Genomic DNA, 27,748 nt, shown 5'->3' with positions numbered 1-27,748 from the left:
GTGTTTTTAATTTTAAAATTCTCCAAGTAAATCAACAGCCATTGATGATGAGATCTTCAGCAAAATCCTCCATTGTATTTAAAAACTCCTTGCAAAATGTACAAGCTGTATTTGAAGGCCACCACTCAATCCAAGTGCTTGAGTCCAAAGGGTACTGGAATCTAAAACAACAACAGAAGATGACAATTTGCTGCTAAGATTTGGGGAGGAAAATGTCAAACAGAAAAAAAGAAGTGCAACGTGAAATTGCTTGGTTTGTGTTCATAATCCTGTTTTACATGTACACATCTGAAACGTGTAATTATTGGTTGAACTAATACTATAAAAATTAAACCAATTATATATTACATAAGAATTATTATATACAAACACTTGCCACTTCACAGCACACTTTAAGGTTAAATCTCTGCATATCCTGATGGTAAATTACTTACTTGAAACTGTAACCAATGCTTATCTTTAAGGCTTCTTTCCCCATGATCAAGTACTGCTCTCCTGGGCTCAGTTCAACATCTGTACAGGTCTTCTTTTTAACAAAGGTTATTTCATTATTCTTTTGAGCAAAAGCTTGTCCTGAAGTAGAATGCCAGGAATTGGAAAAATTCACAAAGAAAATTTCCAGCAACTCATATATTAGACAGAAAACACTAAAATGTTCTACCGTACAGCACAGACAAGGGATCTATTTGGCACTAGTTATGTAACACGAAAATCTGATGATATAAACCACATTTCCTGTAAAAGATTTTTAACATTAAAGCTGAATGGTAAATAAGCCTTGTGTACATTCAATAATTTTGTATTACAGTAATTATAAGAACATATCGGGTGCTTAAACTCGGAGGGAAAATGAGTGAATATCAGCTTTAGCTCTGCAGGACCTCTGAGCAGCTACCTCTCCCAAAGGTAAGCCAGTGAGTGCCCAAGAGCATTCTTAAGTCCTTTCTCCCAGAAGCAGAAACATGCCCAACACAGAAAAATCTGGGCAAAGTCAAGGCACACCGTATCCTTGCATATTATCACCCTTCAATCATTATGTATACAGTATGGGAGGGCATTCTGTGGAGTGGATGAGACATTTAAACAACAGCTCACGACCAACTTAATTGATTATGGAATATGTTCACCTTGTTTTGTCACATAAAAGATATTTAACTGATTATAGTAAAACACAGCTATAATACAGAAAAGCTGTTTAAAAACATCAAAGATTACCCCTCTCAGAGTACAGAATAATTCTCTAAGGCTGTATTTGAGACTACAGTTTTCTACTCTCATGAAATGACTAGGTTTATGTTACAGCTGATTTTTGTCAGCTGCTTCAGTGGTCTCAACTACACAGCTTTTACTCTAAGTAAATCATTAAACAGATTAAGAAAAGGATATTCACCTCTTTTATAGAGATCCAGAAGAGTTGCAGAATACTTTACAAAATAACCTTCTTCACTGCGAGATAAGATGTTCACTTTATAAACTGCAGAACAACACAAACCTTTTGTTATTTCTTGCTCCTGCAATAGATACTACATGTCTTACAGATGCTCAGACAGTGAATATAATGTCCCTTTACAATACTAATTTCTGGGAAAACAATGGCTATAGCTATACACTGCAGGGCTAAGAAACATTAACGAGTTCTACCCGTGCTCTCGTCTGATGCCACAGACCTGCCTCTGACCCCAAAGACACGTGACCATGTTAGAACAGTATCAAGCAAGAAAAACACAGCACTTATTAGCACTTAGGTAATGACAATTCAAATATTACCATATGCAATATCGTTTTGGCATGCAGCTTCTCTCCTTGTGTCAGCAGTTATTGACCAGTCTAGTCTCTCTTGTACTTTACTACACTCAGCTACATTGAGAGAGAAAAAAGCCAGTGTTAAGACAATGTCATCACATGTCCTCAAATAAACCATCATGAACCTCTACCTGTTTGGGATAATCTACTGTAACTAAGAAGCACTGTAATTATGGGACTGCATGCTGGATCAATGAATATTTAAAATACAAAATAACACCTTCAATCACCTGAACTTAATTCAGACACCCATGATAATACTGCACACATTTTTTTTCAACTTTTTTTTAACTGTAAAATTCAAAGACAACAGCTGTGTTCTTATGAGGATGTTTTTTCCCTTGTGTTAGGTGTGGTTTTGTCCGAATCGCTACAATGCATTTTCCCACCACCTGACATGAGAAAATGTTTTAAAGAAAAAAGTTTACCTTCCATGCATTTGCATTCATCTCCTTCACACAATCTCACAAGTTTATCATTTCCATAGGGGTTATAAAGTACAGTGCACCTTTTATCTAAAATATTAAAAAATAAATACAAATAGAAAATCAGAGTCCAAGAAGTCAGCACTGAAACTTTGTAAGTCAAAAGTTACCTGAGCTTAAAGGATTACAAAGCTATTGAAGACGGAAAAAATGCAGTCTTTAAAGAGGAATAAAGAGTTAAAAGACAAACATTAATTTGAAGACATGGAACACATACCTGGTGCGTGATACTCGTAAACAGTGAATGTGGCAGGATTTAGCATTCCAACCTGGAAAAGCTCACTTATTCGGAACTCAACACAGAGAAATTTATTAGCTGGCACCTATTTGAAAGACACACAAATTAAGGAGCTCTAAAGGAAACAAAATTATTCCAAAGAGTTAAAGTAGTGCTTAGTTATGAAAAGGGTAACATACAGAGTCTATCTGAAGAATAACATGCCCATCTTTTATCTCATAGTCTGCTATCAACTGATCAACTCCACTTGCAAGCTGTAAGGGAGAAAAACAGAGAAAAATCTCTTACACAAATTAAACATTTTTGGACGACCTTGAATGTTTTGTGATCAGTAGTTTTAACATAATTCTGAGATTTAAAAAGCCCCTTATTTTAGTGTTGCCTCTTTATAATGCTCATATTCTCACTGGAGTTTTTTGTTTGCTTTTAAGGAAATTATCCTTTTACTCATTACATGAAGATAATAAAGAATGAAGGAGCTAATTATCCTTAAGAGAATACTTGAGTCCATGTATAGTACCCTATTTAAATCCTGTAAGTATAAGTAATTACCTTTAACAAAAACTCTCATGCTTGCCAACAGGAGCTGGATGAACACAAGCACTACTGTAAAGATTCAGTTTGTGAACTGAATTTTTAGCCAACTTGCAGTTAGGTGTTTACACTAATGGTGCTGCCTTTCCAGTTAGCAGTTACAGCATCTCCAGAGGCTGATTCACACTACCCTAACACTGATGACAAACACTCTCCATCCACTCTTGTCTTTTCACTAACAACAGAGGAAGCCTAGATATCAAACTTTAACTAGATGCCTAGCTTCTGACTCTACCAAAAATCCATAATCTGGATTTAAGTAGATTATTCTCTTTAGTATTAGAAGAGTTCAGAAGCAATAAGGATATAATTAATTATATAAATTCACACTATTCTAACAGAAAAAGATGAAGAATATTATAGTTCTGTCAAAAAAAGATCAGTAAAAGAAAAAAAGTTCTCTAATACTTACAGTAGATAAGTCTTCTGTATTTGCTTCCAATCCACTAACCAAACCTATGTCCATCACAGCATGAGCAGACCCTGACCGTGGCTCTCTCATGCCGGGCCTGTACCTAAACCAGATTTAAAGTAATATTAAACATAACTGAAATTAAAAAGAAATCTTCAAATGTGATGCCAGAAAAACTTAAGCAAAATTCTATCAACATTTAGATCACAGTAAACCCATACATCATAGCTAGATGAGTAATTTCAGATTTATGCAAATATCATGCATAAAGAAGCTTTTCTTAATACTTATGTTGCAAGAAACCTACATATAAATCAAAATAAAACTTGCTCCTGAAGAGATCATGACCTTTGGCTCTATTTCTGTTTATACACACACACAAAATTGAAGAAACGAGAAGAAATAAGATCAGAGGACCAGGTACAATTATTAGCAAATAAAAACATTTTAATCTGTTAAAAAATAAAAGAAATTTAATACAAATGTGTCAGTTACTGCAATATTAAAACAATAACTAAGAAAACCCAAAACATCAGAAAGCCTCTGTAACATTCTTAAATTAATTCCATAATGCATACGTAGACCAACAGTGCATTTACTTTGCACTGCTCCAACCCCTTAACACTCAGGTGGGAGCTTGGCAAGGAGGAATGCTAGGAAATCCAGGACATTTAGAACCAGCGCTCAGTTAAATGAAAACTTTAAATGTAAAACACTGGCACAATCACTGGGAAAAGAAAAAACCAAACCAACCAAAAACCCCATCTGCTGTACTTACTTTGCACAAGCCTCTAAGCGCCCCAGTGGCTCACCTTCTTCTTTTCTGTAACCTTTTCATAGCGAGTAGAGTCAAGTAAGTAATTTTATATGTTTTCAGAAACAGCAATCCAAAATTCCCATACAGCATTTTCATAATTGAAAGATAATTCTTTAAATCATTTAGGTGGCTATTTTTATAGGAACTTGTTGTCTAGCCACAAACAACTAACATTATACTACTTTCATAATTCAGGTGAAATGACAGCTTTAATGCTTAATGTAGTTTATTGTGCACTTAAGTTAAACTACTTCATGGCAAAAGCTCAGGATGTGGTTATATACCATGTTGTAACTGGACTAGAACTCTCAGTACCTTGTAGAACTCCCTGTAAACCCCTGCCATCCCCCACCATATCTCTTTCTTCTGCCAGAAGTTTGTATTCCTCACACCCCCAACTGCAAAAACTCTTCCGTAAATGAGTAAAAATGCACCTAACAAAAATACATTAAAAAGCAATTCTGTTCACAAAAAGGCAACCGTTTCAAGGAGGGCTAAAGAGGCTTCTACCAATTCCTTTTCCAGTTTTAAATTTAGAAAGTGGAAGAATTTATTACAGTCTTATTCTTAATAGGAAACACTTTGTTAGAGTAAGAGTTTTTTTCCTCTCTCCCTTGCACTGACCTGAGTAGTAATATTTAAAACCATATTAACCCTTTACCATCATCTCTCTTTGGAACAATCTTCAATTCAAAGTTACATGACTCTTCGGAAGTACCAATTGTATTATATACTGTCTTCACCTACACATGTACAAATAAATTAGACAAAACAGAAGCAGTAAACAATCCCTAAAACTGGCATTCATTTGTGAAAAATAATAATATGGGGAATATAATAGCAGTAAAAAGAAGTCTGTACAGCATGATGAGATTTGATGTATGCAAAGCAAGAGTAAATAAATTATCAGCACAGAAAGAAATGGGGAATTCTTGAGCAAAACCACACCACTCCTGATGGTCGTATTTACAAGATTAGAAATATTACCCCAAAAATTCCTGATTATTTTGTGAACATAAATACTAGTACACAAGAACATGTACATTTCAGATGTTATTAAGTTTGATGCTAGAAGAGGCTATGATTAGAAGAAAATATATCATGGCAACAGCTTATTATTTAGGCAGACAAAAAGTATTCCTTTAAATATTGCAAGAAAACAGTTTTTCAAACCAAGAGTAAACACCAGAATAACAAAGAATTGAGCAATTTCTCAAAATTCATAGCTAACTTGAGTCTCCCCTGTTTGGCTGTCTAAGCAGAGATAGAAACAATGGATGAACATTAAAATGAAGTTGATCATCTATTTAGATTTACAGAACAGAAAACTTCTGATGAAAAGGAAGAAACTTCACAGCTTCTCTGTCATTAGCCCTAAGTCATAAAATGGCTTGTACTTAATCTAAAATACAGCCACAGTGATATCCATCACTCCAGTCTAAAGGTAAGGGTAATAAATTGAATAGTTTATGAGAAATTTTAGTCTTTTTCAGTGTTGATATTAACAAACCAGAGATTCCATTAAAAAAAATCAGTTGCATGCTTACATTTACTGTAGCTATACCAGTGCTGCTTCCAGTGCTTACATATATGTCATCATCCAAAGGTATCTAATAATAAAGACAGTGCTATTAGCAACAACTCAGGTCAGATGATCTGCTTGGCATTTCTACTTTCTACATCTTTGTCTGATGCTACAAACACATTCTACAAAATAAACTTCATAGGAACAAGCAGATACTAAATTTAAACGAATACTCAAATGCATTAAATTTAGCAGATAAGCAAAGTCCTCAAACATTTGCGATACCAAATTAGCACCAGAATATTAGAAGAAAAAGCTACTTTAGTAGCCATTTCAAAGTTCAAATAATTATTTAACAAGCTGCTAAGAATTCTGCTTTCACTTTTCAAAAGCAATACTGTTCACTCACTGTCATGGTTCTTCCCACAAAATTATCTTCTGTCAGTTTCAGTACATGAAGGTCTCCATAATTTTTGTATGCTATCTTAACACTCATGTCCAAATTAAGCCGTTCGACAAGAAGGGAATACTCAGTCAAGGCCTCAAGGGCATTAATTGTGTCCTGCCAAAAATCAGTTATAAAGAATAAATTCCAGAAATTAAATAGAAGTGAAAATGTATTACAAAGGAATTTATTTTCTGCCACATAAACATGATTACAGATAATGGTAACCATTACTAGCTAGACAGCTTAGCAGTGTCTCAGCAGTACACTTAATGTAGTGGTAAAATATTTAACATAACATTACATAGACATACTTGTGCAATTTAAAGAAATGCCTGCAAGTACTAAAAAGGAAGCAAGGAAACAGCAATAAACAAACAGCACTCAAATTTTCTTCATAGATTTTTAGTAATTTACAAAAAGAGAGGTTGCATGAATTGGAATATTCTAGATAGTATGACTAGTTGACAGTGTATTAGAAATCTGGCAACTTTCACTTGACTTTTAGTCTATTCATGTACCCTAACACAGTTTTTACAATGAAAAAATGCATACCTTCTTACACTGTGTTCCAGTTTTGTGGGTAACAAGAACAAATACCATGTCATGAAATGAAATACTCTGTTTTATACAAACTTTGGGAAAGCAACTTTTCCTTCTAGGATTCTTTTCATTCAGCAGACTTGAAGTCAGTGGAATCAGCTTGCAAATTTCTCATTATAATAGACTTAATGAAAAGAAGTTACATTTCCCAGAGACAAAGAATATAATGGCAACAGAGTCATTTGATACTAATCCCAACAGATGAAACTGAGGTTGTCAATGTGGTCATCTAATGACATTACCCTCTTATGACATCTCAGATTTTGGTACTTGAAGAATGAGAACAAAATATTTAAAAGCTCACCTGAGTTGAATAAAATCCTCCACCATATCTTTGTTCTTCAGACAACCATTTGATGATTGGATTAGCATAGGTTTTGTCTCCTCTTAGCAAAGCCGTAAGCAAAGCATATGCTGTAGTTTCAACCATTTGTGCAGTAACAGATTTGGAAGTGTGTTGGTCCAGGGTTTTGAAAGTACCCTTCCAAAACCGATAAATAGGAGGGTCACCTGCAATCGTATAAACAGAAAGTTTTGGATTGAAACACAGAAGCATCACTCTCCAGACTACACAAGGTGAAGTACTACCTACTCAGGTCAAGGAGAAAAGGAGGAACTCACTCTGCATTTTTAACAGGAGATGAAGATATACTTCTCTTACACTAGTAAGTCTGACATTTATACTAGAAACTGATGACAAACAGGCCTGATGCAAAGCATCTGATGCATATCTGAATATTGATGGTCCTGAACAGCAATACAGTGGCCAAACAAATTAAAGCCACTTTCAACAGACAGGACAAAGTGTTTCTATTCCAGTAGAAATCGTTACTTGGCAGAAAACAGTCTGAGTTCCTTGCCTGTGGCAAAATACACTAAAAAGGAACAGCATTCACAAGAGACTACAAAGTCCCTCATCAACCAGTGAGAAATTGAGAAGAAAACCGAACATAACAAAAGTGAAGACAGCGGGAAATATTGTGAAAAATTCCCCTCCAAGCCAAGGAAGAGAGTGGACACATCATAAGGATGAGGAGGCAGACAAAAGTAATCCACTGTGGACACCCGTATAAAATGAAAGCTTATAGATAGAGCAAATGTGATACAATGGGGCATGACAGATGCCTAGCTGGATTGCATACTGCTAATGAAACTGCACTGTTGAAAAGCTGAAAGCAGGATTCAATCTCTCAAAAATACTAGGCCACAGAGGACTAAAAACTCACTTACGCCAAAACAAGCATCACTGAAATCCACTCCCCAAGTAGTGCCATCACATTAGAGAATTTAAAAATACTAAAAGAACAGCCAACCCAAGAGCCAACTTCAGTAGAGACTCTGAGAGAGTTTAGTAATACCTATGACAGATGCTTCCTCCTTCAGTGCAGAGAACGCTGATCGTGCAGACTGGTGGTTCAAATCCACAAGAGCTAAAGCATATGAAGTTATTGCCATAGTAAAGGGGCTTTGAGCAGACTGCACATTTTTTATCAAGTAATCTCCTGCTTTATTTTTAGCATCATGGATTTTCTGAAAAGATGAACAGGCTACAGCTTACATCTATTAGACTATTTTTAAAAGAGACACATCTATCAAGATAATACAGGTATATATAATACTTTTTACAATATGTCTTATAATAAAGTGATCCAGAATTTCATTGTTGTTTTACAGTTTGAAAGACAAAAACTAACAAAGCAAATAAATCTTGATCTTCAAAATTGAAAAAAACCCTTGATTTTTTTGAACAATTGTTAAAGAAAATGGAAGAAATTAGAACCCCAGAACATGACTGCTGGCAGAAATAAAAATATTTACCTGAGTAGGACATATTTTAATTGACTTCATAATTCCAATAATACAAAATGCTGTGAGATATAAAGATTTTTCTTTAGCTTCTTTAGGTAATGTACCCTACAAAATCAAATATGTAAATACAATTAAATAGAACCAACAGTTAATTTATATAAATAGAACTTCTTACAGTTTAGGTAAGAAGACTGAGAAATTCCTGTAAGAAATATCAGTTTGGTTTAACCTGAAAAGTAAGGTAAGTTTTTTTGTAAAAAAAACAGACTAAAACATGTATAGTTATTGGCAAGACAGGACTATTCTATTGTAAAATCATCCTACATATTTTTTCTAAATATTAAGAAATAGCAAGCAGCTACTTCTAGTGTGAAAACAGAAAGGTTTTCAATATTGTGCTGTTCTTTAAATGAATTTTAAAAAAGGCAAATCTAGCCAAATTGTCTTGAATAGGCGTTCTGGTGAAACACAGCCTAAAATGTATTGTATTGCTAAAACACATTACTACCTGGTGACTTCTACTTTTACTGCATATGCACAGACATTCGCGTTTCCTACCTGAAGTTTCACTGGTTGGTAACCTGAAAATTCATTGAATGACCCATCTGGCATTTGACAGCTATCAACCAACCATAGAAGTGAATTACAAACAGAAATTTGATCAAGATTTATGTATTGGTTAACTTGTCCAAGGATCCTTAAGGAAAAAGCCGTCAACCTGCCAAAGAAATCAAACAGATTATATTTGTTTTGATTAGCAGATAAGATACCACCACATTGCTAGAGGCTAGACACAAGTTTGCACTATTTATGATTTAGGTATGCTACACACTCCCACAGTTCAAAGAAATATTGCACATGATTTTTAAATTTAACTTAACAAATGGGCAATAATTACTAAGTCATTTTAAACTAGGATCAATTTCCATGTTTCAGGATATGAACTCATTACTTCCCCAAAAGAATACTTTTTCATATGCACAGAACTTAAGAAAGATGCGTTTGAAGCATCTTATTACTTCCTTCTACAAGCCAACTGCATTTGCCATTCTGAAAGGCAAGACAGTGAAAATGTATTTTGCCTAATTTTCAATGGCAGATTCTGTTTTCCATAAACAGTATTACCCCTCCTGTTTGATACTTTTTAAATATATTTGTGTGAACAAGAGGTATCATGTCCCTGTACTTAGCTTTCCTTCTTTAAACTTGGGGTGCAAACTTTGCCTGAGCTTACGGCTTCTGCAGGGAACCAAGGTCTACACAATCATTTTGTAAAATTCGAAGCCCAAAGAAGAGTTTTCAGAACGGAGCAAAACCCTAGAAATTCTCTCAGCTATGCCTGCATCTAACCATTGCCCCAGCTTGGTTGTAATGGTGTGAACTATGAACATAAATAAAAGATGGAGCAAGTGAAAATGAGGAATCAGAACATATTACACAAAACTGTAAGCACCATTTAAATCTACGATCAAGCTCACCTCTCATGGTTACTAGAAAGTATGACCCTTTAAAAATTAGTTATAATATGAAAGCAAAGGAGTAAACCAAGCCTCTTCCACCTATTCTAATCAAAAGACATTTTTAACTCACCATGTGCTAGCTAGCCCATTCTTCCACATGCTATATGAGAAGTCAGGATTTCTGAATGACAAGATGTTCGCAATTCCTAAGTGATATATCGGGCAGAAAATGAGTTATGAAGAGATTTATATTAAAATTATATTTGCTCATTCAGATATATTATCCTTCTCATTCAGCAAAGTTTTTGCACCCCTACAACTCTGAAGCAAGAGAAGAAGTTATATTTTTCTACCTTCTTTCATCTTCCTCCTCATTTGAGTTCTTGAGGTTAAGGTTTCAGGACCCAGTAAATGCCAGTTATTTGACTCTTCCAAGTAATGAAACACATAAAATACTGGGGCAATACTCATAAACTCTGCCTCCGCACTGCCCCTTGGCAGGTTAGTGAGACTATTAAGACCACTAGGACTGATGACTGTGGCAATCACTTCACCCATAAGATGTCCTGCAGAAAGAAAACCCCAAAATTTATTTAAATGAGAGATAATGAAAGTGAATCCAAGGGCAGAATCTGACTGATACTTATAAGCAATCATGCTGTATAAAGTATTTAAAATTCTACACGAAAAGGTGATTTGCAAAGCCTTTTCTCAAAATAAGAAACTAGGAATAAATTCAGATAATTTTAAACAAAGAAATAGGAAACAGGAGAAGCACATATATACAGAAAGTGCCTATGCAGCAGACAAAGTTTCAATTCATTTTACCTTTTACACTGACACTTCTATCAATTTTTGTTTTAGGGACCAGATTGAGTGGGACTTTGTATCGAAATTCTTGTCGTCTCTTCATTGAACCTATAATTGAATGCATATATATCACACTGCACAATCTAAATTAACAGATGATTCAGATGTAATAGAATTAAAGATTACAACTATCTGAGAAGTCAGCAAAAAAAATACCTCTGATAACTTGAAAACTAGAAATATACCCAAATGTACATGCAAACGATATCAACCTTTGCAAAAGAACATGCAAACACAAATCTTTGTTTTGCCTTTTTTGTTAAGAAAAAAAGTCTGATCTGAACCTAAACATTGTGTGTTCAGGTTCATCTCTGGTTAAATAAGACCACATTCTCTTTTCATTAATAAAGCATCTGCTAATGAGAAAAGCTTAGGATTATATCACAGTAAAAAAATACATGAAGTTTCCTTTAAGAAATTAATCCAAGTATTTTTTTGAAAGACTAGGTCTTTTGAGATGGATTTGTTAGTCAATGAAAAGACAGGAAATCCTTTGGAAGACATGTGAAGAATATTTCAGGAAGGAGAAATGCCGATTTTTTCACATTACAGAAAACTTAATCATCATGAATCAAGAATATGAAAAAATAAACAAAGACATGATCACTTCTCTTACCATAAACACCCTGTGGATCCAAAGTGAAACCTGCATGAACCTCTTTCTTAATGCCTTCTGGCTGAAATTATTAACATAGAAGAAGCAGAAAATTAAAGCACTTTTGCTTAATCAAATGTATTAGCTGAAACAACAATTTAAAGCCATAGTATGTTTGCCTACTACATCCTTCTCTGTAGTTACATTTTACTTAATTGTTCTACATCTATTCCACACACATTTGTGTTCTATCTCCCAAAATTCTTGAGAAAATTTAACAAAACATTTAAATAAAAGGTTAAGAAAGTATAAAATTACCAAGAAGTGCCTTTTGGCGAAGCGTGCTTAATCAGTTGAAAATCTGAACCAAATAACTTAGAATACGGTATCCTCCTTGCTTACTAAGTTATAATCTATTTATATGTATAATCTTCCTGACAATTCTTGTAATGACAACTTAAAAATGTACATACTCAAATATTCTGTCATGCATTTTTCCACTGTGTACACCTCAGGGAATTCAATCATATCATGTGATATTTTGGATTCTGATAATAGTAAAATAAAGCAATATTTATTTATTAACATATTTTTATTTCTTGTGACTGAATCAATTTGAAATTCAAAACCACTAGAAACATTTTGACTTTTTTTTCTTACCATTACACGTAAAGTTTTAACTACAGTTTCACTGTTCCCGGCTGTCAGCAATGTAAAGTTGATAGTGTGAAGACCTAATTCCAAAGGAAGTATTCTGAATCTAATTGGTGATGAAGAACTGCCGTCTAGATTCTTAAAGTTACAATTGTGTATCCTCGATCCAGTGGTTGCAGAGTCTCCAAAAGAACAGATTCCATTTCCAGCTGCCATTTTAACACAGAACTGAAAAGTTGAGACATTTTAAATGTTTCACCTCCATGACAGGTACAACACCAGAGAAATATTAAAGCAACTGAAATCCTATATTGAGCATTCTATTACTGTAATACTATTTTTCGATTTACAATGAGCAAGTGTTACTATCTTTGGAATTCCATTACTTGCACTAGACACACACTAACAAATCTTCATTAGCAACACCAGGAAATCACTGTATAAGGCTACATACACTTCCCTGCTTCATACACATACTTTTCTATACTTCACTCGATTTTTTCAATAATAATTTTGCCCTTTAATTTCATGTATCTCCTTAAAAATATCCTTTTATATTAAATTCCTAGCCAATGTAATCTCTGATCTCTGGAACAGGTAATTTAAAAAAACCCATTGCTTTTTGACACTGTGTCCAAAAATTAGAATAGAAAAAAATCGTATTTTAACTTTCACGAGGCAAAGTTGCTAGGCTAGAGCATGACAATATTGTAATCAGTGGAATGGCTGGAAATGAAACAATTAATGACTGGGTTTCATTGGTTTATGGTTATGCAGAACACAATTAACACTACCTGAAGGACTGAGGAAATCTGATCCAAGGATCTGTTTATACTGGATACTCCCAGGGGAGATGCTTTTTTAGTTTATTATGTTAATTTTTGTAGAACTCAGAGACCACAAATTACCTTAATTGCAGAAGCTCTATGGTTATAAACTGTTCCTTTTAACTCAATTTGTTCTCCTCGCACCACAGAATAAGGAACATAAACACTCAGGAAGATATCTTTCACAACTTGCACTTCCAATGGTGCAGCAACACATATACCTAAGAAAATTAAAAACATAAATCAGACTATTTTATCCACCCTTCTGATAAACAAGTCTGAAAAAATTCTTCACATTCTTGCCACCTTTACTGATGACTTATCATTTTTCAACACGTACTCTGAAATTGTCCAAGCTTTTTTAAAAGTGACCAGGCTCTAGCCTCCTGTTCCAAGTTGCTGTCTCCCATCCTGCACACATTCTTGCTGACATACCAGACCTTTGGGCTCCTTCTCCTCTTTCCAAAGTGAAAAACAAATGTTCTGTTTGGACTATCATATCTGTCAGAAAATTTGCTTCTTCCTCTCCTCCCATCCCTGAGCTACTGATAGCAGGACACTGTAAAGCTGTGCCAGGGAAGAGTCACTCACTATTTCTTCTTATATTCTTAAGTCATTTATTATGGGCCACCGTCAAACACAAGATAGACTTTGTTTTCCAAGCCACTTACATTCGTAACAAGAAATGGTTTCCTTTACCTAAAATACATATTTTATGCTTTCTTTTCCTGTTTATCAACCAGAAAATAAACATTTTAGAACACACACATCAACTGCAACGAGAGGTTCTGTGAAATCCAAACACAAAAGCTCCCTAATTCTTTAGCTACAATCTAGGCAGGTTGCAGCACCTACCTTCATCAGAAATGCCAACACCTTGTACTTCCCAGGTAGTCAGCGAATCAGGCAAGGTGACAGACAGAGTCTTCGACCTGTGTTTAGAAGGATTTGTACATTTATGCATTTTCAATAGCCATCTGTGAAAGCCAACAGCTAATCAATCAACACAAAGACAGTACATGCCCAGAGCAACTCCTACCTGAGAGACTAGGTATGAGAAGATACAAGAGCATATCTAGGAAACAGGACTTCTGAATTGGGGGTTGGGGGCGGAGGGTTTATAAACTTGGTTTGAGCTGACTTTACAGAACCTGGTGTTTAGTGAGGCTGAAAATGAAAGGAAAAGTGACTGGGCACCAGACAGCATATCCTGCATGGAGGGAAACAGCGCAGGAATAGTTTGTATAAGACTGCATTTCAGCACACATCTCTGCTACAACTCAGGCTACCCAGCTTACCTCAATTTTAGCATATATTTTCTATAAAACTGACGACCAAGTCAAATTTTGGGAACTGATCTGAGAAAAGCAGTACCTTGGAGAAACTCGGTGAACTTCCCATAACCAGCTTTCAGGGAAATAGCTACGAACTGCTGCCTCATCCAGTTCCAAGGTACCCTCAAAATCTGAAGAACAAATAAAGCAAGTAAAGAACCCAACCAAATCACCTGCTAACAGACTTCCACCAAAGGCTCCAAAAATTATTATCTTTGTCTCTTGTGATACTGTATTCTGCTTACTTGCCTCAGGTTAGTCCTGATACAAGAGAAAAAAATATATCTCAATACCCTCAACCAAAAGTCTGTGTTAATCCCACCTCATCTATTTGCACATGTGAATACCTGTCCGATATCCATATTGGATAATCCAATATTAACTTGTTAACAAGCAATAATAGGGAGAGAATGGGAAATGTTACCCATTGGCTGTTTTGGGCCTGGGGAAAGGATTCAAATTTAGCATTGCCTTCACAGACAATGATGCTATTCTATTTCAGTTCTGCTTGTTCCAAATATGGGTGAATGGAATATAGCTCTTGACAGAATCAAGAACTGCTCTCCTACCCCTCTTCAGGGGTGTACAACCAGTCTTTGGAGACTGGTACAATTCTTTCTGGAATAACCCTGACAGGTAATAGGGAGGGGTTAACAGATTAACAAAACTATCACCTTTGTATTTACCCATATTCCACTGGAAGTGTTTCACCAAATATCCACAGCAGAGTTAAAGCTCTAGTACTTACGCATTCTTGCCAATATTAGAAGCTTATTAGGCTCTTTCTCCCGCAGCTTATTTGCAAATTCACAGCAGTCTATGAACGCAGAAATGCACTTTTGATTATGCCGAATTCGCTGAGCTCTATCACTGCAAGTCTCAGAGACTGGATAGGCTTTTACTCCAGCCATGCAGCATTTTCGAATTTCTGGATGTACGTATTTGGATGCTGAAATAATAATAAAATAACTCACTTCATGAGATTAAGTTTTTCTTTGTATCAAATGTATTTTTAAATCAAATGTATTTTTAAATCAAATGTATTTTTAAAACGTGTGGCATTTCAGTGAAGGTACAGATTTGAGGAAGCACATAAACTTGTCACTTTTCAAAAGCTAGTGACACACAATCACTACTATTCTGAATTAAAAATACAGATTAGATAAACCTTAAAATGTAACACAACTCCTCTTAACAGTCAAAGATTCTTCTGACAGGCTTGGTCCCTGGCAGGTGGTCATTGGGAAAGACTGCCATATGGTAGTATGGTGAGTTTTCAGGCTACATCTCTTCAGAAAAAGAAAAATCACGTATTTTCAACCTGTACTTAAATCTTGCAGACTTCACATTCAGCATATGGCTAAGAAACTTTATAAATGCGGTCCTCTCTAAAGTTATTTTCCATATTTTTCAGTCTCTCTCTCTGCTACATTAAGTTAATGACAATAATTAAAATTAGTTAGTGCTCAGATTTTCTTGATTTCTAATGGATGTGATTTTTTTTTTCTTCACAATTATATACTTTAAAAGATTTTTTTGACACCTTCTTTGAGTATCTGCTCCGTGAAGTCAGACCGTTTGCTTCTTAAAACTTCATTGCAAGTTTCACCTGTTCAAAAAATAAGTGAATCAGTACAAAGACATGACCTTTTTTTGTAATAGCACAGTCCACTTAAAAATAATTCCATAAAAATGACATTCCAAATATGGGAGACTTTTTCTGTTTATTATTTTAATTACACAAAAGTATTTTCATTTCTATTACTGTAACTGATCCACAAGTCAGTATTTTCCTTCCTCAAATATCATTAGTATATGCATTCCCTAATAAGTCCCAACATAACAATTTAGAGTCACAATAGAATATTTCAGAAAAGAAAATCTACAATTTCATCTTAAAGGAATATACCTTCATCTGAATCATCAGCATTTGCATTAGTTAAAAACGTAAGCCCAGCCATTCGGAATACATCAATGTTGTTCCGTCCTCCTCCAGCACCACACCCAAGGTCACTCTTTTCCAGCTGTAGCATTACCTGAGGAAAGCACACACCAGCAGCTCACTAAAATGTGGGATATAGCATATGATGGACGAGAGTTAGACTTGCAGAAAGGGCACTCCAGTCTGGAAGATGTCCTCACAACACACTGAACAAAACCATTTAGCAATATTTGAGCTAATTCAAGCAGCAGCACAGCCACTTTCTTGTACCCCACGTAAGAGTTAGAATCACACAGATGGATCAAGGTGGAATGCTTCACAAACATGTTTATAGCAGTTGCAATACTCAGACTAGCCTGTTTAAAACCAATTCAATAGTGCTATGAAACAGATTCAAATGATTCAAGGCTGGTACAAAAGTACTCTGTTCTCCTACGTATTTTGTATCTGACTGCTCTGAAGTATTAAAAAACCACCGTGTTTTATCATAGGAATGAAATTCTTTAGATGATATGTAGGCTTTACTTACATACATGCATATTTAAAATTCTATAAAGACTGAAAACCTCTATAACCCACTGAACAGAATAGCATTTGCCATACCATTCTACTAGTCTGCCTTAAAAATATAACCTCAAAAGATTATAGGAAGAGCTAAGAAGGAGAATGTAGTCTCCATGCTTCTCCGATCAAGGAGCCCTCTAACACAGCAACCTATTTTTGGCCAGGTGTGAAGGGTTCTGATGAGGCAGTTCAGATTTGCCTTTAAAACCAGTATTTACTTTTACTAGAAGTCAAAATATTGTAAATAAAGTATTGTTATAATTTTGAACTGTCAGATTTAAACCAGCAACTTCATTCTGGATTGAATTGCTCTCCTGCCTATTTTCGGGCTTACTGAATGCATGACACAACAGCTATATGAATGTGAACACAAAACTAACAGCAACTTGTTATTCTTTTGTGGCTACTACTTAACTTTTTCCATTGCCCTCTTTCCTGTTCCTGCGACTCCATATACTGCCTTGTCAGTAGATGACAAAGCAACAAATGAATTGAATTCTGTCTTCATGTTAAGTGATACAACTTCCGCTGGATTCAGTGTCTCTTTGCTTGATAGCAGCTTAATCTACAAATTGAAAACAAATATAAGTAATTTTAAAGCACATTGCTCAAAAATAAATCCATCTGAAGGCAGACACTTTAATAAATCGAGGAAGTGCTAAAAAACTGGTGTAAGTCCAAATTAAAATCTGATCATAAAATGAATGCACACGCACAAATTTTAGTGCCTGTTCTGCTACTCACATCAAGCCTATTCCCACATTTATGTTCCACATTCAGCCAAACTGAATCAGCTACTAATTCAGCAGTTTCTTCTCCTACGACTATGTAGTAAACAATAAGACGTGCTGAAGGAACCATTTCTTGGGTTATCTGAAAAGTTAGATGTTCATATTCCAAATCCTTAATTCTCTCCTGAGTTCCAAAGCTTACTATCTTCCCTTTTGACATGATCTATAATAGAAAAAGATGGAGAATAAAGAAGTCAAATTTTGTTATTAATATTTTTCTTACCTTTAGCAATTACTTGCATTAGGATATAATCCAACACACACAAAAATGCATTTGGGACCAGTGGATCTAGTTCAAGGCACGGAACTCTCTCCCTCATCCCCTAAAAAGAAGTGCTGTCTCTGCATCTCTTTCTCTTTGTTCCTATTTCAGTTCCTGCATTAGTGTTCTCAATCCCAGTCTCTGTCAGGTGAGAATTCAAAACCATGGAGATCTAATATATAATTTAAATACGAGACTGTTAACAATTTTTTACACTTAAGACTGACAGACAGAAGGAACAGTTGTCTGAACTGCATGCATTCTATGCTGTGGATAGTTCTTGATTGTTGAAGTATTTCATCTGTGACCATATGTTAAATCACAATTCCTTAATTTATGTGGAAACATCTGTTACTTACCAAATAGCTGTAGTGATGTATTTTATGAATATACTGACTATGTGGATATACATTAATATTTATTAAATCCCCTACTTCTAGTATTTTGTGGTTTGAAGTCCAGTCAATATATAGATAACTCTGACTTAATGAGGAATAAGCTTTTGCTTCATAGGTTTTACTTGCTTGGTTTTCATCTGGAAGACGTGAATCTGCAGTTTTTACCTGAAAAGATAATAAAATGTCTAAAAGTTTTTTGAGTAAAGGAGAAAACAAAACCCATGTGTCCTAACTTCTGAAAAATTACGCTTAAGAAAACAATTACAATATTAAAAACATTCTGCAACATATTATTCAGAGGTATTAATAAAAGAAAAGCCAACTCAAGACTTTCATATCTTCTTCAATGAAAAGATCTACCAATATCAAGTCAAATACAAAATGGTAGTGTAGAGAAGCAGGTAGATAATTAAATAGAGCAGAAAAGGTTAATGATATGCCTCCCTACATAGTGAGGGAAGCACACTCAGCTTTTTTTTCCACACATTTTGTTTATAGATTTTTATAAATATGTGACAAATGATACTTTGTTTCAGAACAAGACTTCAATAGAGAAGTAATGTTTCATTATAGCACCTGCATTTTATTCACTGATTATTCGTCATAATCTCCAAGTTTATAAACTCTTAACTTGTGTGAAATCTTCTCATTAGTGCTGTACATTCACAAAAAGCACAGAATTAAACCCTTGAAGAAATAAGTTAATGCAACAATTTAACTTACTTGAAACTCCAGTATTTTGCTATCAGATGGGATATTAACAACAAACAAAGCAGTTCCATCACTCATGCTTGTTTTTCTTCTCCCAGATTCTGAACCCTCTGATACCAACTCAGTCTCATCCATTTGCTCACTAAATGATTTTGCAGTGAGAATTACAGGGACATTTCCAACGAAGTGATCTACTGTATCTTTCACCTGCACCTGTTCATCAGAATAGGTAACATTTCTGATATGAATGGTGACATTTTTCCAGGAGAAAACTTTCAAGCTGCTAACCTTCTTCTACAATAGCAAGATAAAAAAATGTAAAGGGGCAATGGAAATCAAAAGTGTGTTAAGACCTGCAATAATATATACAAAAAAAGAATATGGCTTCTGCATTATGGGTTTATGTTGTAATGTGCAACAATACTGCTTATGTTAACCAACCTTAATAAAGAATGGAAGTCCAGGCTTCACAAAGAGAGGAGTAGCAACCAAACTCAATTTGTAAGGAGATACAGCAAATCTGACTCCAGCAAATTCTGCTTCACCGCTGAGGCCACCTAAGAAAATATTATGCCCCTTTTAATAATCACATCCTAGAGCCTCTGTTTTCTCCATTTGCCTTCAAAAGGCAGCACAAGTTGTCTGTTATAAAGGCAGTTATATAGACCTTGCATCTAAAGAGTCAACTCCTAGTACTGTTGTGAAAACAAATAGCTCCCCCCAAAAAAATTAATCCCTATGCATTTTTACAGTGGTGGATGGGCTGTTCATCCTTTTAAATTTTTGGAAGAAGGACTTCAGAATACTAAAAAAAGTCTGACGCTAAGGAAGTTACCCATATAATTTTGTTTTCTAGTTCTGTTTACATTTGCAGATACGTTAAAAACATTTGATTAAAAGCAACTTACCCATAGACTCCAACACTGATGCTGCAATATATAAATATGAGCCATCCAATTCTTCTAGATTTTGAAGCCCTATAAAACTCACTGCTTTCTTACTGTTAAAATTGATCTCAGCAACTCCATTTTCAATCTGGAAATGAAATATAAATCATTACTTAATAGTAATTTAGAAATAAGATGCACTGTACGCAAATTCTAACTTCATCATGCTTCTGTTAATTGTCTATTTTCAGAGGAAATCATAGGTGGAGATGTTTTAATGAAAAAAAATTACTTATTCCCTAACATTATTGATAACTAATCAACCAATGGCACATATTGCAAAGTCTGCATGCAGGCCTAACTAGAGGTAGGAATAACACAGAGCTATCTTCACTAAATGAGGAAAGATAATGCCTTTTATAATTCTTCAATGACTAAATCAAAAAGGCCAGACTAAATGAGGGAGGGATAATTGGTGGAGAACAGACTCCTCATAATACATCAATATAATTTTGCTGTTTATCCCCATTTGATTTCTTTCATGTATTATGTAATAGAGCACATAAAAGTTCTTTCATAGAAATTTCAACCACACAGTCTACCCAAGTGAGTAATTGAACCAGAAATTACTTTGTCTCAGACGCTGCCTCTGTCCAAGTTTCATTTTACAGTGCATTTCTATAACCCTTGATGACAGTATTACATAGGAACAGTTGACACTGAACAGCTGTCGCTGCAAACCAGGAGTTGGGACCCATTCTCATCAAATTGAATGGGAAAACTCCAGTGGAATTGGATCAGTCCCGAACTAAGCATATGAAATCTGCACAAGCTAGGCTTGCTTCTTACCCTAGTTACATGCATTGCACGAGGTATCATTCGTTTTCCAGTTTCTTCAATTATTCCAAAACGAAGAAAAACATCAGCACTTGCAAGCCTTTTATTATAAAAATAGCTGAGAACAAAGCAACAATATAAATACTTTTAAGATTACTGTAATGGTTGCAACAAAGCATTTGTTTTTGAAGAAAAGTGATTTCCTAGGCAAGGGACAAAAAACAGAAGTCTGTGTAGCTTTAAACACTTCTGCTGAAAAACAATCCTGAAAAACAACCACTTTGTAAGAACTTTGAAAAGGGTCACTTGGTTCTCTTGCAGAGCAGAAAGGATTGCGATGATAGGGCTTCTTGAGGAAGTAAAAGAGGAAACTTCTGGACAAGGGAGAATCATTCAGGTAAAAGCAGAGATACACACATATTTAGAAATCAAAGCCAAATTTCCTTACCTAGCTTTCACAACAATCTTGAAGTTCTCAAATTTATCAGAACTAATAAAGTTACTTTCTGGCTCTATGACGATGGAAAAGCTTGGCATTGCTGAAATTGAGTAGAAAAGAAAGCCACTTAGATGTCTTTTCATACATTAATCCATAGGTACCCAGAAAGACCTTTCTGAATAGCTATCAAAGAATCACGTTTGTTTCAAGTTATTTGAATGGCAATATTATAGCCCCAAAATGCAGCTGTCAGTCATCCATACTGAAGTACAAGTTCAAAGCCCTAAGTTACCTGCAGTTGCCCTGGTTCCACATTTGGCATCTGTGCAACTATGTCAAGATGATCCAGCGTAGCAAAGAATAGCTCCATTTTATAGGCAAGTTGTATTAATATAGGCTTATACTGATATGACTGATTAGCTTGAACTGCCACTGCCATTTTGGCATTACATTGCAGCCCTTTGCAGATCAACATCACCACAGGCATTTCTGCATTTTCTTCCCCTGTGCTATAGCTGTCCTCTATAGATTTCACAGATACAAATATAAAAACAAAGGTTGACAGTATGGGTACATCTTACCATATTCCTTAACTTCAAATTTTGCAACAGCTGAGGTTACAAAATTCTTCTTATACTTGGCTTCAATCTTCCAAATTCCATACCTATGAAACATTAACAATCAAACATTTTTAAAGATGAAAACTAACGTTGAAGACAAAAATTAATTTTACTACTGAGCAATATTTCATGTTAATAATTATTTAAAGAGAATAATTCTGCACCAAGTTTTTGCACACATTCAATGCCTACTTTGAGAAGATTCTGCTTTGGTATTTTAATAATTACTTGAAACTTAGTTTAAAACATTGAAATAAATTGGGAAAGAATACGCCATTATTTGCATTATGACTACCATTGGAATTTGTTGTTTTATAGTTATAAACAGAGACACATTTTGAAGACTGCAAATGTAACCAGCGCCATTAAGACGTTATTTGCTGGCTTCTCTCACTTGCCTGCTACCACTCCTGAGGTTCAACAAATGCCTGTTTGTGGCTACAAGTCTGTTCCAATGCAGTGATCAGGGTTAATACGTATCACATACTTGATTTACCATAATTCGGATGATTTTTCTTTGCCACTAGAAGCACTCAAAAGACACTTGCTTCATTTCAAATTGCTTTACATAAACCCACAGAACTTCTATGTGCAGGGCACATCTAAATGTGTGTATCTTCCTATCTCACTGTTCAAAGGAACTTGATCCCATAGTACATACTACATCCATTTCATCTGTGTCAGTTTTGTAACATAGTGAAATTTGCTCAATGTAAGTGAAAAATGTAGTCTTTTCCCTAATAATAAAAACAAGGCCAGAAGGTATGACCAATTATCAATTCTTTGGTTATATATAGGCAAGTTCAATACACTTATCCCATTTATAAGTAATAAGGAATTCAGAAATTCCACAAAAAAGCAAGTAATTTTGTTACAAGGAAACATTTAGAGTTCAAGTTGGATCCAAGATTGAATAATAATTTGACATATACATACTACAAAAAAATATTAAGCATGTTAGTTAACGTCTTGCATAGACAGAGAATGGGTATACATCTACACTGAAAAATGTATTCGTATCATAGATCAAGAAAATGCTCAAAAGGATTCATGCAGACTTCTATGAGGGTCCTTCTCTCTTGACTAGAGCACTGAGGCACAACTGCAATTCACATAATTTATAGATCAGTTCCTACAATCTGTCAGTCGTATAGTGCCACAATAAAAGTTACACAAGTCTACTGTTAACAGATACTCGGTTTCAAGAAGGATACAAAATCAATTTTTACTCAGACTGAAATTATTGCTAATTTCCTAATGAAAAGTTAATCAGTCAAAAATTATTTTCCAAGCCCTACTAGCATCCTTCTGTCAACTCAGTGAATCTTCAGCACCCTCTCAAGACTAAAAGGAGAACTGAAGAGGGGTTTTTTTTTTTTTTTTTTTTGTATGCTGCTGTTACTGGAAAACTTGCTGATTTGTATGAAATACGAGTGCTTCCCCTCCTTGAAATCAATACATCTTTAACATGGTTTCTATCTCCGCAGTAGAAAGCTTTAGTTTTTGTTAATCTTCCTTTTTATTTGAGCAAGACAAACCTACCACTAACTGTTCCTTAATTTCAGTTTTATCACCAGTATTCTCACTCGCTACATCTCCTTACTTTCTCTCATTACAGTGAGCATATGCCATCTATTTCAAAACAGAGAGTAAGCTTCCCACTTGGCATTAGGAGACAAATGCTAGTTTGGAAGTCAACTAAAAAGCAGAATACTTGGTCAGAAGTTCCTTATTTATACCATGGTTTCACGTCACGTGAAATGTTAGAAATCTCCAAGTTTCAAGTCATGCACTCTCTGTGTATCAACCAAGAGACACTCTGACAGTCTTTAAGAAAAGGCATTATTATGTTAATAATTCTCAAAATGCATTAAATAAATCTACTTAGGATTAGGAGGAATCTTGAAGTCAGGAAAAGAAACTATTCCAGTAAAATCGTCTTCTTCTAGAATATCAACTGGTACTCCTTCAGGATCCTTTAAATTATAACAGGAAAGAATCAGCAGTTACAGATGACTCTTACCAAAAGAAAATTTTCATTCTGTGAATTCAGTGGGAGCCTGGCTGTAACATATTTTTCTAAGAGTTTTGCCCATTTCACAGCATGAAAACACAAATATTTTTAGGAACAGCTCAGATTGAAATTCTGACAAAACATTTTACTGTGGTTCCAACAACTACAAGCTGTTACTTCACAATGCTTTAAATTGTTAAAAAGCTACTGTAATAACAAGTCTAATGTTAAAGGCTAAAAAACATAGTAGATAGTGATTATTTTTATATCTTAAATAAAATAACAGAATAAACCCCATGTATTATTAACATTCCCTCAAAAATCCTTTCCCCAAATATCAAAGACTATTAGTTGGAGTTTTTTTCCCCATTTTGTAACAACTTCAGATCTGGGACTTGAAAACTTCTATATACTATGCAGTCATTTTTAGATGTTTTAAAAGATATCTGCCTACTTACAAAAACATCTAAGTTTTATTAAATATTGATTGCAATACTGATTTACCATCTAACTGCATTTATAGTTTTTATGATCTACAGACAATTAATAATAAATTAAATTACAACTTACCATAAAAGTTAGGACAATTTCTCGCCGAGCTGGCTGCAGTTCTTCATTCAGAGAGTAAACCCTGACTTTCACTGGAAGAATTTTTACAGTTTCAGTCATACTGTTACAGAGATTTAAAAAAACACACCAACCAAGCAAATAAAAAAACCCTCAAACCCAACCTTTTATCCCTACTATTTTTTTAAGGTTTTAGTATTTATAGAATGCTCATGACCTTGTGCCAGTATGGAATCCGAACTGTTTATTCATGCTAGCAACGAGAGACCCTGCACCACTACTCTTTCACATTGAATCATCACAGTGCAATACAGTTTTTTTACTATCACAATCCTAGCATATCACTTCCGTGGGAAAAGAGCTCAATCTACATGAAACCAGTGATTCAGTCATATTTTCTCACAAGTATTTTTAACATATTTCCAGGAATATCTTTCACTCTTTGCAACACAGATTAGTCATTTAGGGTGTAGAGAGCAGGGAATCAGAGGATATCGGGAGAAGTGATTAATTTCTACAGTATGATCAAATAGTTCAAAATATTATTCTGTTGATTTAAAAATTAAATAGCAGCTGTGGCAATATAACATAACCAAGAGTTTGAAGGGCATTTAAATCCTAGTTCCTCGGCAGTCAACGGTCTTTACAAATCAAATAACAGCCAAGAGAAACAAGCATTATTTACCTGACTGATCAGGAGTATAAATTGGTTTGTCTGCATGAATAAAAAGAAACCCATTCTCATAGGAAACAGGAATTTTTTTTAGTCCTGTAAAATGTGGAGAAACAGCTTCCAAATACAAATACTGGACTGAATTATCTGTTCTTGGTAAATCTGTTGGTTGAAGCTGAGGGAGATGAAATAAAAGATTTTTGAGAATATTAAAATAGTTTGCAAGTATTTTTTCCTACAGTATTTTTTGTTGGGAAGAGTATCTGAACAGCAATTACTATACTGTTGTTGATTATCATTACATAAAAACATCAACACCCGCAAGGGTTTATTCTTGCTTACATCATAGATGACAGTCTGGAGTATTAAGCTACAAACAGGTATTCTGAGATTTTGCATTTTATTTAGGTCCAGAACTAAAACAGCAAAGTGCAAAGCCCAGTTATGAGGTTACGAGAGTACAAATTATCAGACTTCAACTTATACATGTGATGAATCTTGCCTCCAGCAAGGCTGCTGTTGTGGTTGGTAGTTCGGTGAGATAGCTACTCTGGTTGAAAAGGAAAACTAAGCGAGGAGCAGCACCTCCTGGGAGGCCTAACCCCATTTAAAACCATCTCAGTTATCAGCTTTCAGTAGAAACCCGTTTAGCTTCCTGCACTCTTTGCTTCAAGCAAATCAGTTCAATCTCTGTGGTGAAAGCTGGGCCCCTTTGGAGCTTGTCACCAAGAAACCAGACCAAGTCTTGAACCTCAGTTTAGTTACCATTTTGGCTCACTCTGAACACTTCATTGACATACCTCATCCACATTCAACACTTCTCTATCTTCTCTCCCTTTTACATTTTGAAGTTACGAAACTGAAAATGTTTCTAAAATAGTTTGATATATGTATATGCTTAACTTTGGTGTCATTCCTTCACAGTAATTTTACCCATTGTAATTTCAATTTCAAACAAACTAATATTAAATAAACTACACATGGCAAAGTGAGAAATTGGGGTGCTAGGCTTCCCATCCCAGTTTAAACCACTGAAAACTTACCTTAATCTTTTTTAACACTTAGAACTAAGCATGACAATAAAAACACTGCAAGAAAAGTCTGAATTCCTTACTGTTAAAGTTACAGCAGCTTGGAATTTGTTGGCTGGAGTTAAAGAAATATAGCCAGAAGAATAAACAGCAAGCTTATCTGGAAAACTTCTTAAGGCAACATTGACTGGAAATTCCTTATCGTAACCAAAAGCTTGGACTACAACTTTCTCAGATGCCCCAGCTCGGAAGATCTTTGGTGATGTAAGGACATAACTGCATATGGAATATAAACCAATAAAAGGGTGATGGAACTATATTTATTTCAGATTTCTTACTTCCATTTGTAATTCACTTATGCATGCACCATTAAAGCAAACAAGATAACCAGGCTAAGTCTTAGAATTAAGACGCTAATTAAAAATAGTAAAGCCCCAGTCAGAATAATTTTTATGAAAACTGTAATGTGAACAACAGCTGAGGTAACGTTTATGGATTTGATTTTGCAGACACACAAAAGCATGTCCTCTAAAACTGTCTATTTACCTGGAAATAATAATTATTTTTGCCCAATTAAACCCTGAAACACTCGTCTCCCAAATAGTACACTTGTGTGGTTCCTGCCAGTAAAGTTCTTATCAAAATGAATGGGGCAACGTACTGTAAAGGCAAGCGTGAATAAATATTTGCAGGATTACTCTTAATTTCTTCAGCGCTTCATAAATCAAAGTACCATCATTCCAAAAAAGTACAAGCCAGGCTTTTACGTATCTGACAAGTAATGTAAGTAAAACATTTAAAGTGCCACTGAAGAAAACATTTGATACATGTGCATCTTCTTGTTCTGAAATGCCAAAAGCACTTAGGTTGGCAGCTTTCTATATACTATTGTTAACAGATGTAAGAATCAAAACCACATTACTAAGTACAAGTTTAAGGAAGAGCTTTCATCACACCTGTAGCACTGAGGCACTACAGAAGAGCTAATGAGCAGCAGCTTTATTTAATTTTTTTGCATGTTTATCTTATGGCACATAAGGAGATGACTCTACCTCTTTCTTTGGCAGCAAATACAGTAATTCCAGAAGCATCAGTCCTTTTTCTCACATTAGTCCCACATACATTAGTGAGAATTTTGCTTGTGAAAACACATTGATTTGGATAGTGCTTTTTGTATTTGCTCTACTTAAATTCTGTATCAATTTACCTAAAATAGCAGACAACAATCAAGTAACATTTCCATTATAGTCTATAGATGCTTTACTTACATTTTCTCTTGGCTAAAAGTTGTTCCAGAAAATAGCAAAACAAAAAAATAGATTAAAATAATCATAGTGCCTATGACAACAAACAGCAAACCATAGATGTTAATGAGTCTGGATTAAACTGCGTTTGGCTTCTGCAGCAGATGAACAGAAATACCAAAACATCTCACTCACAGTTAATAATTAATTGCAGATCATGTTTTACTGAAATGTTATTGTCCCCTCCCAAGGAAGCCAAAACAGCTAAATGTAGGAATTTTTTAATGTAGGATTTAA

The 27,748-nt window shown here is 34.9% G+C and overlaps 1 protein-coding gene across 1 annotated transcript; it reads right to left on the bottom strand.

Annotated features, from left to right (window-relative positions):
• On the bottom strand, positions 1-27,708 carry C5 (complement C5). The gene is made up of 41 exons (XM_080402926.1): positions 27,476-27,708; positions 26,291-26,483; positions 25,189-25,351; positions 24,507-24,577; positions 23,807-23,898; positions 21,884-21,966; positions 21,312-21,402; positions 20,876-20,981; positions 20,048-20,174; positions 19,581-19,696; positions 19,152-19,352; positions 18,390-18,593; positions 17,722-17,931; positions 17,393-17,542; positions 16,381-16,507; positions 16,015-16,080; positions 15,220-15,420; positions 14,512-14,602; positions 13,993-14,069; positions 13,219-13,358; positions 12,317-12,538; positions 11,678-11,738; positions 11,020-11,109; positions 10,545-10,757; positions 10,322-10,397; positions 9,290-9,449; positions 8,741-8,836; positions 8,281-8,452; positions 7,227-7,432; positions 6,284-6,436; positions 5,897-5,959; positions 5,011-5,092; positions 4,311-4,362; positions 3,533-3,635; positions 2,706-2,780; positions 2,506-2,611; positions 2,232-2,318; positions 1,768-1,857; positions 1,391-1,474; positions 435-573; positions 1-161 (listed from the first exon to the last, which is right to left on the bottom strand). Exons 1-41 carry the CDS (start codon positions 27,538-27,540, stop codon positions 32-34), a joined length of 5,034 nt encoding a protein of 1,677 aa, XP_080259052.1. The 5' UTR covers positions 27,541-27,708; the 3' UTR covers positions 1-31.
• Positions 27,709-27,748: the final 40 nt, after the last annotated feature.

The sequence above is a fragment of the Falco punctatus genome (genome assembly GCF_963210335.1).
Source record: "Falco punctatus genome assembly, chromosome: 9".
Lineage (NCBI taxonomy): Eukaryota > Metazoa > Chordata > Aves > Falconiformes > Falconidae > Falco > Falco punctatus.
Note: the sequence above shows the minus strand (reverse complement) of the source record. Positions and strands in the feature narration are given on the sequence as shown.

Bases quoted from the DNA above. Each gene is read 5' to 3' on its own strand.
- C5 (XM_080402926.1), bottom strand. From the start codon at position 27,540: ATGATTATTTTAATCTATTTTTTTGTTTTGCTATTTTCTGGAACAACT. The intron at 20,982-21,311 runs GTAAGGAAATTT...CTTTGTTCTCAG, and splicing joins AAGATTGTTGTGAAAGCTAG to CTATTTTTATAATAAAAGGC. The intron at 5,960-6,283 runs GTGAGTGAACAG...CTTTATTATTAG, and splicing joins TTGTGGGAAGAACCATGACA to ATACCTTTGGATGATGACAT.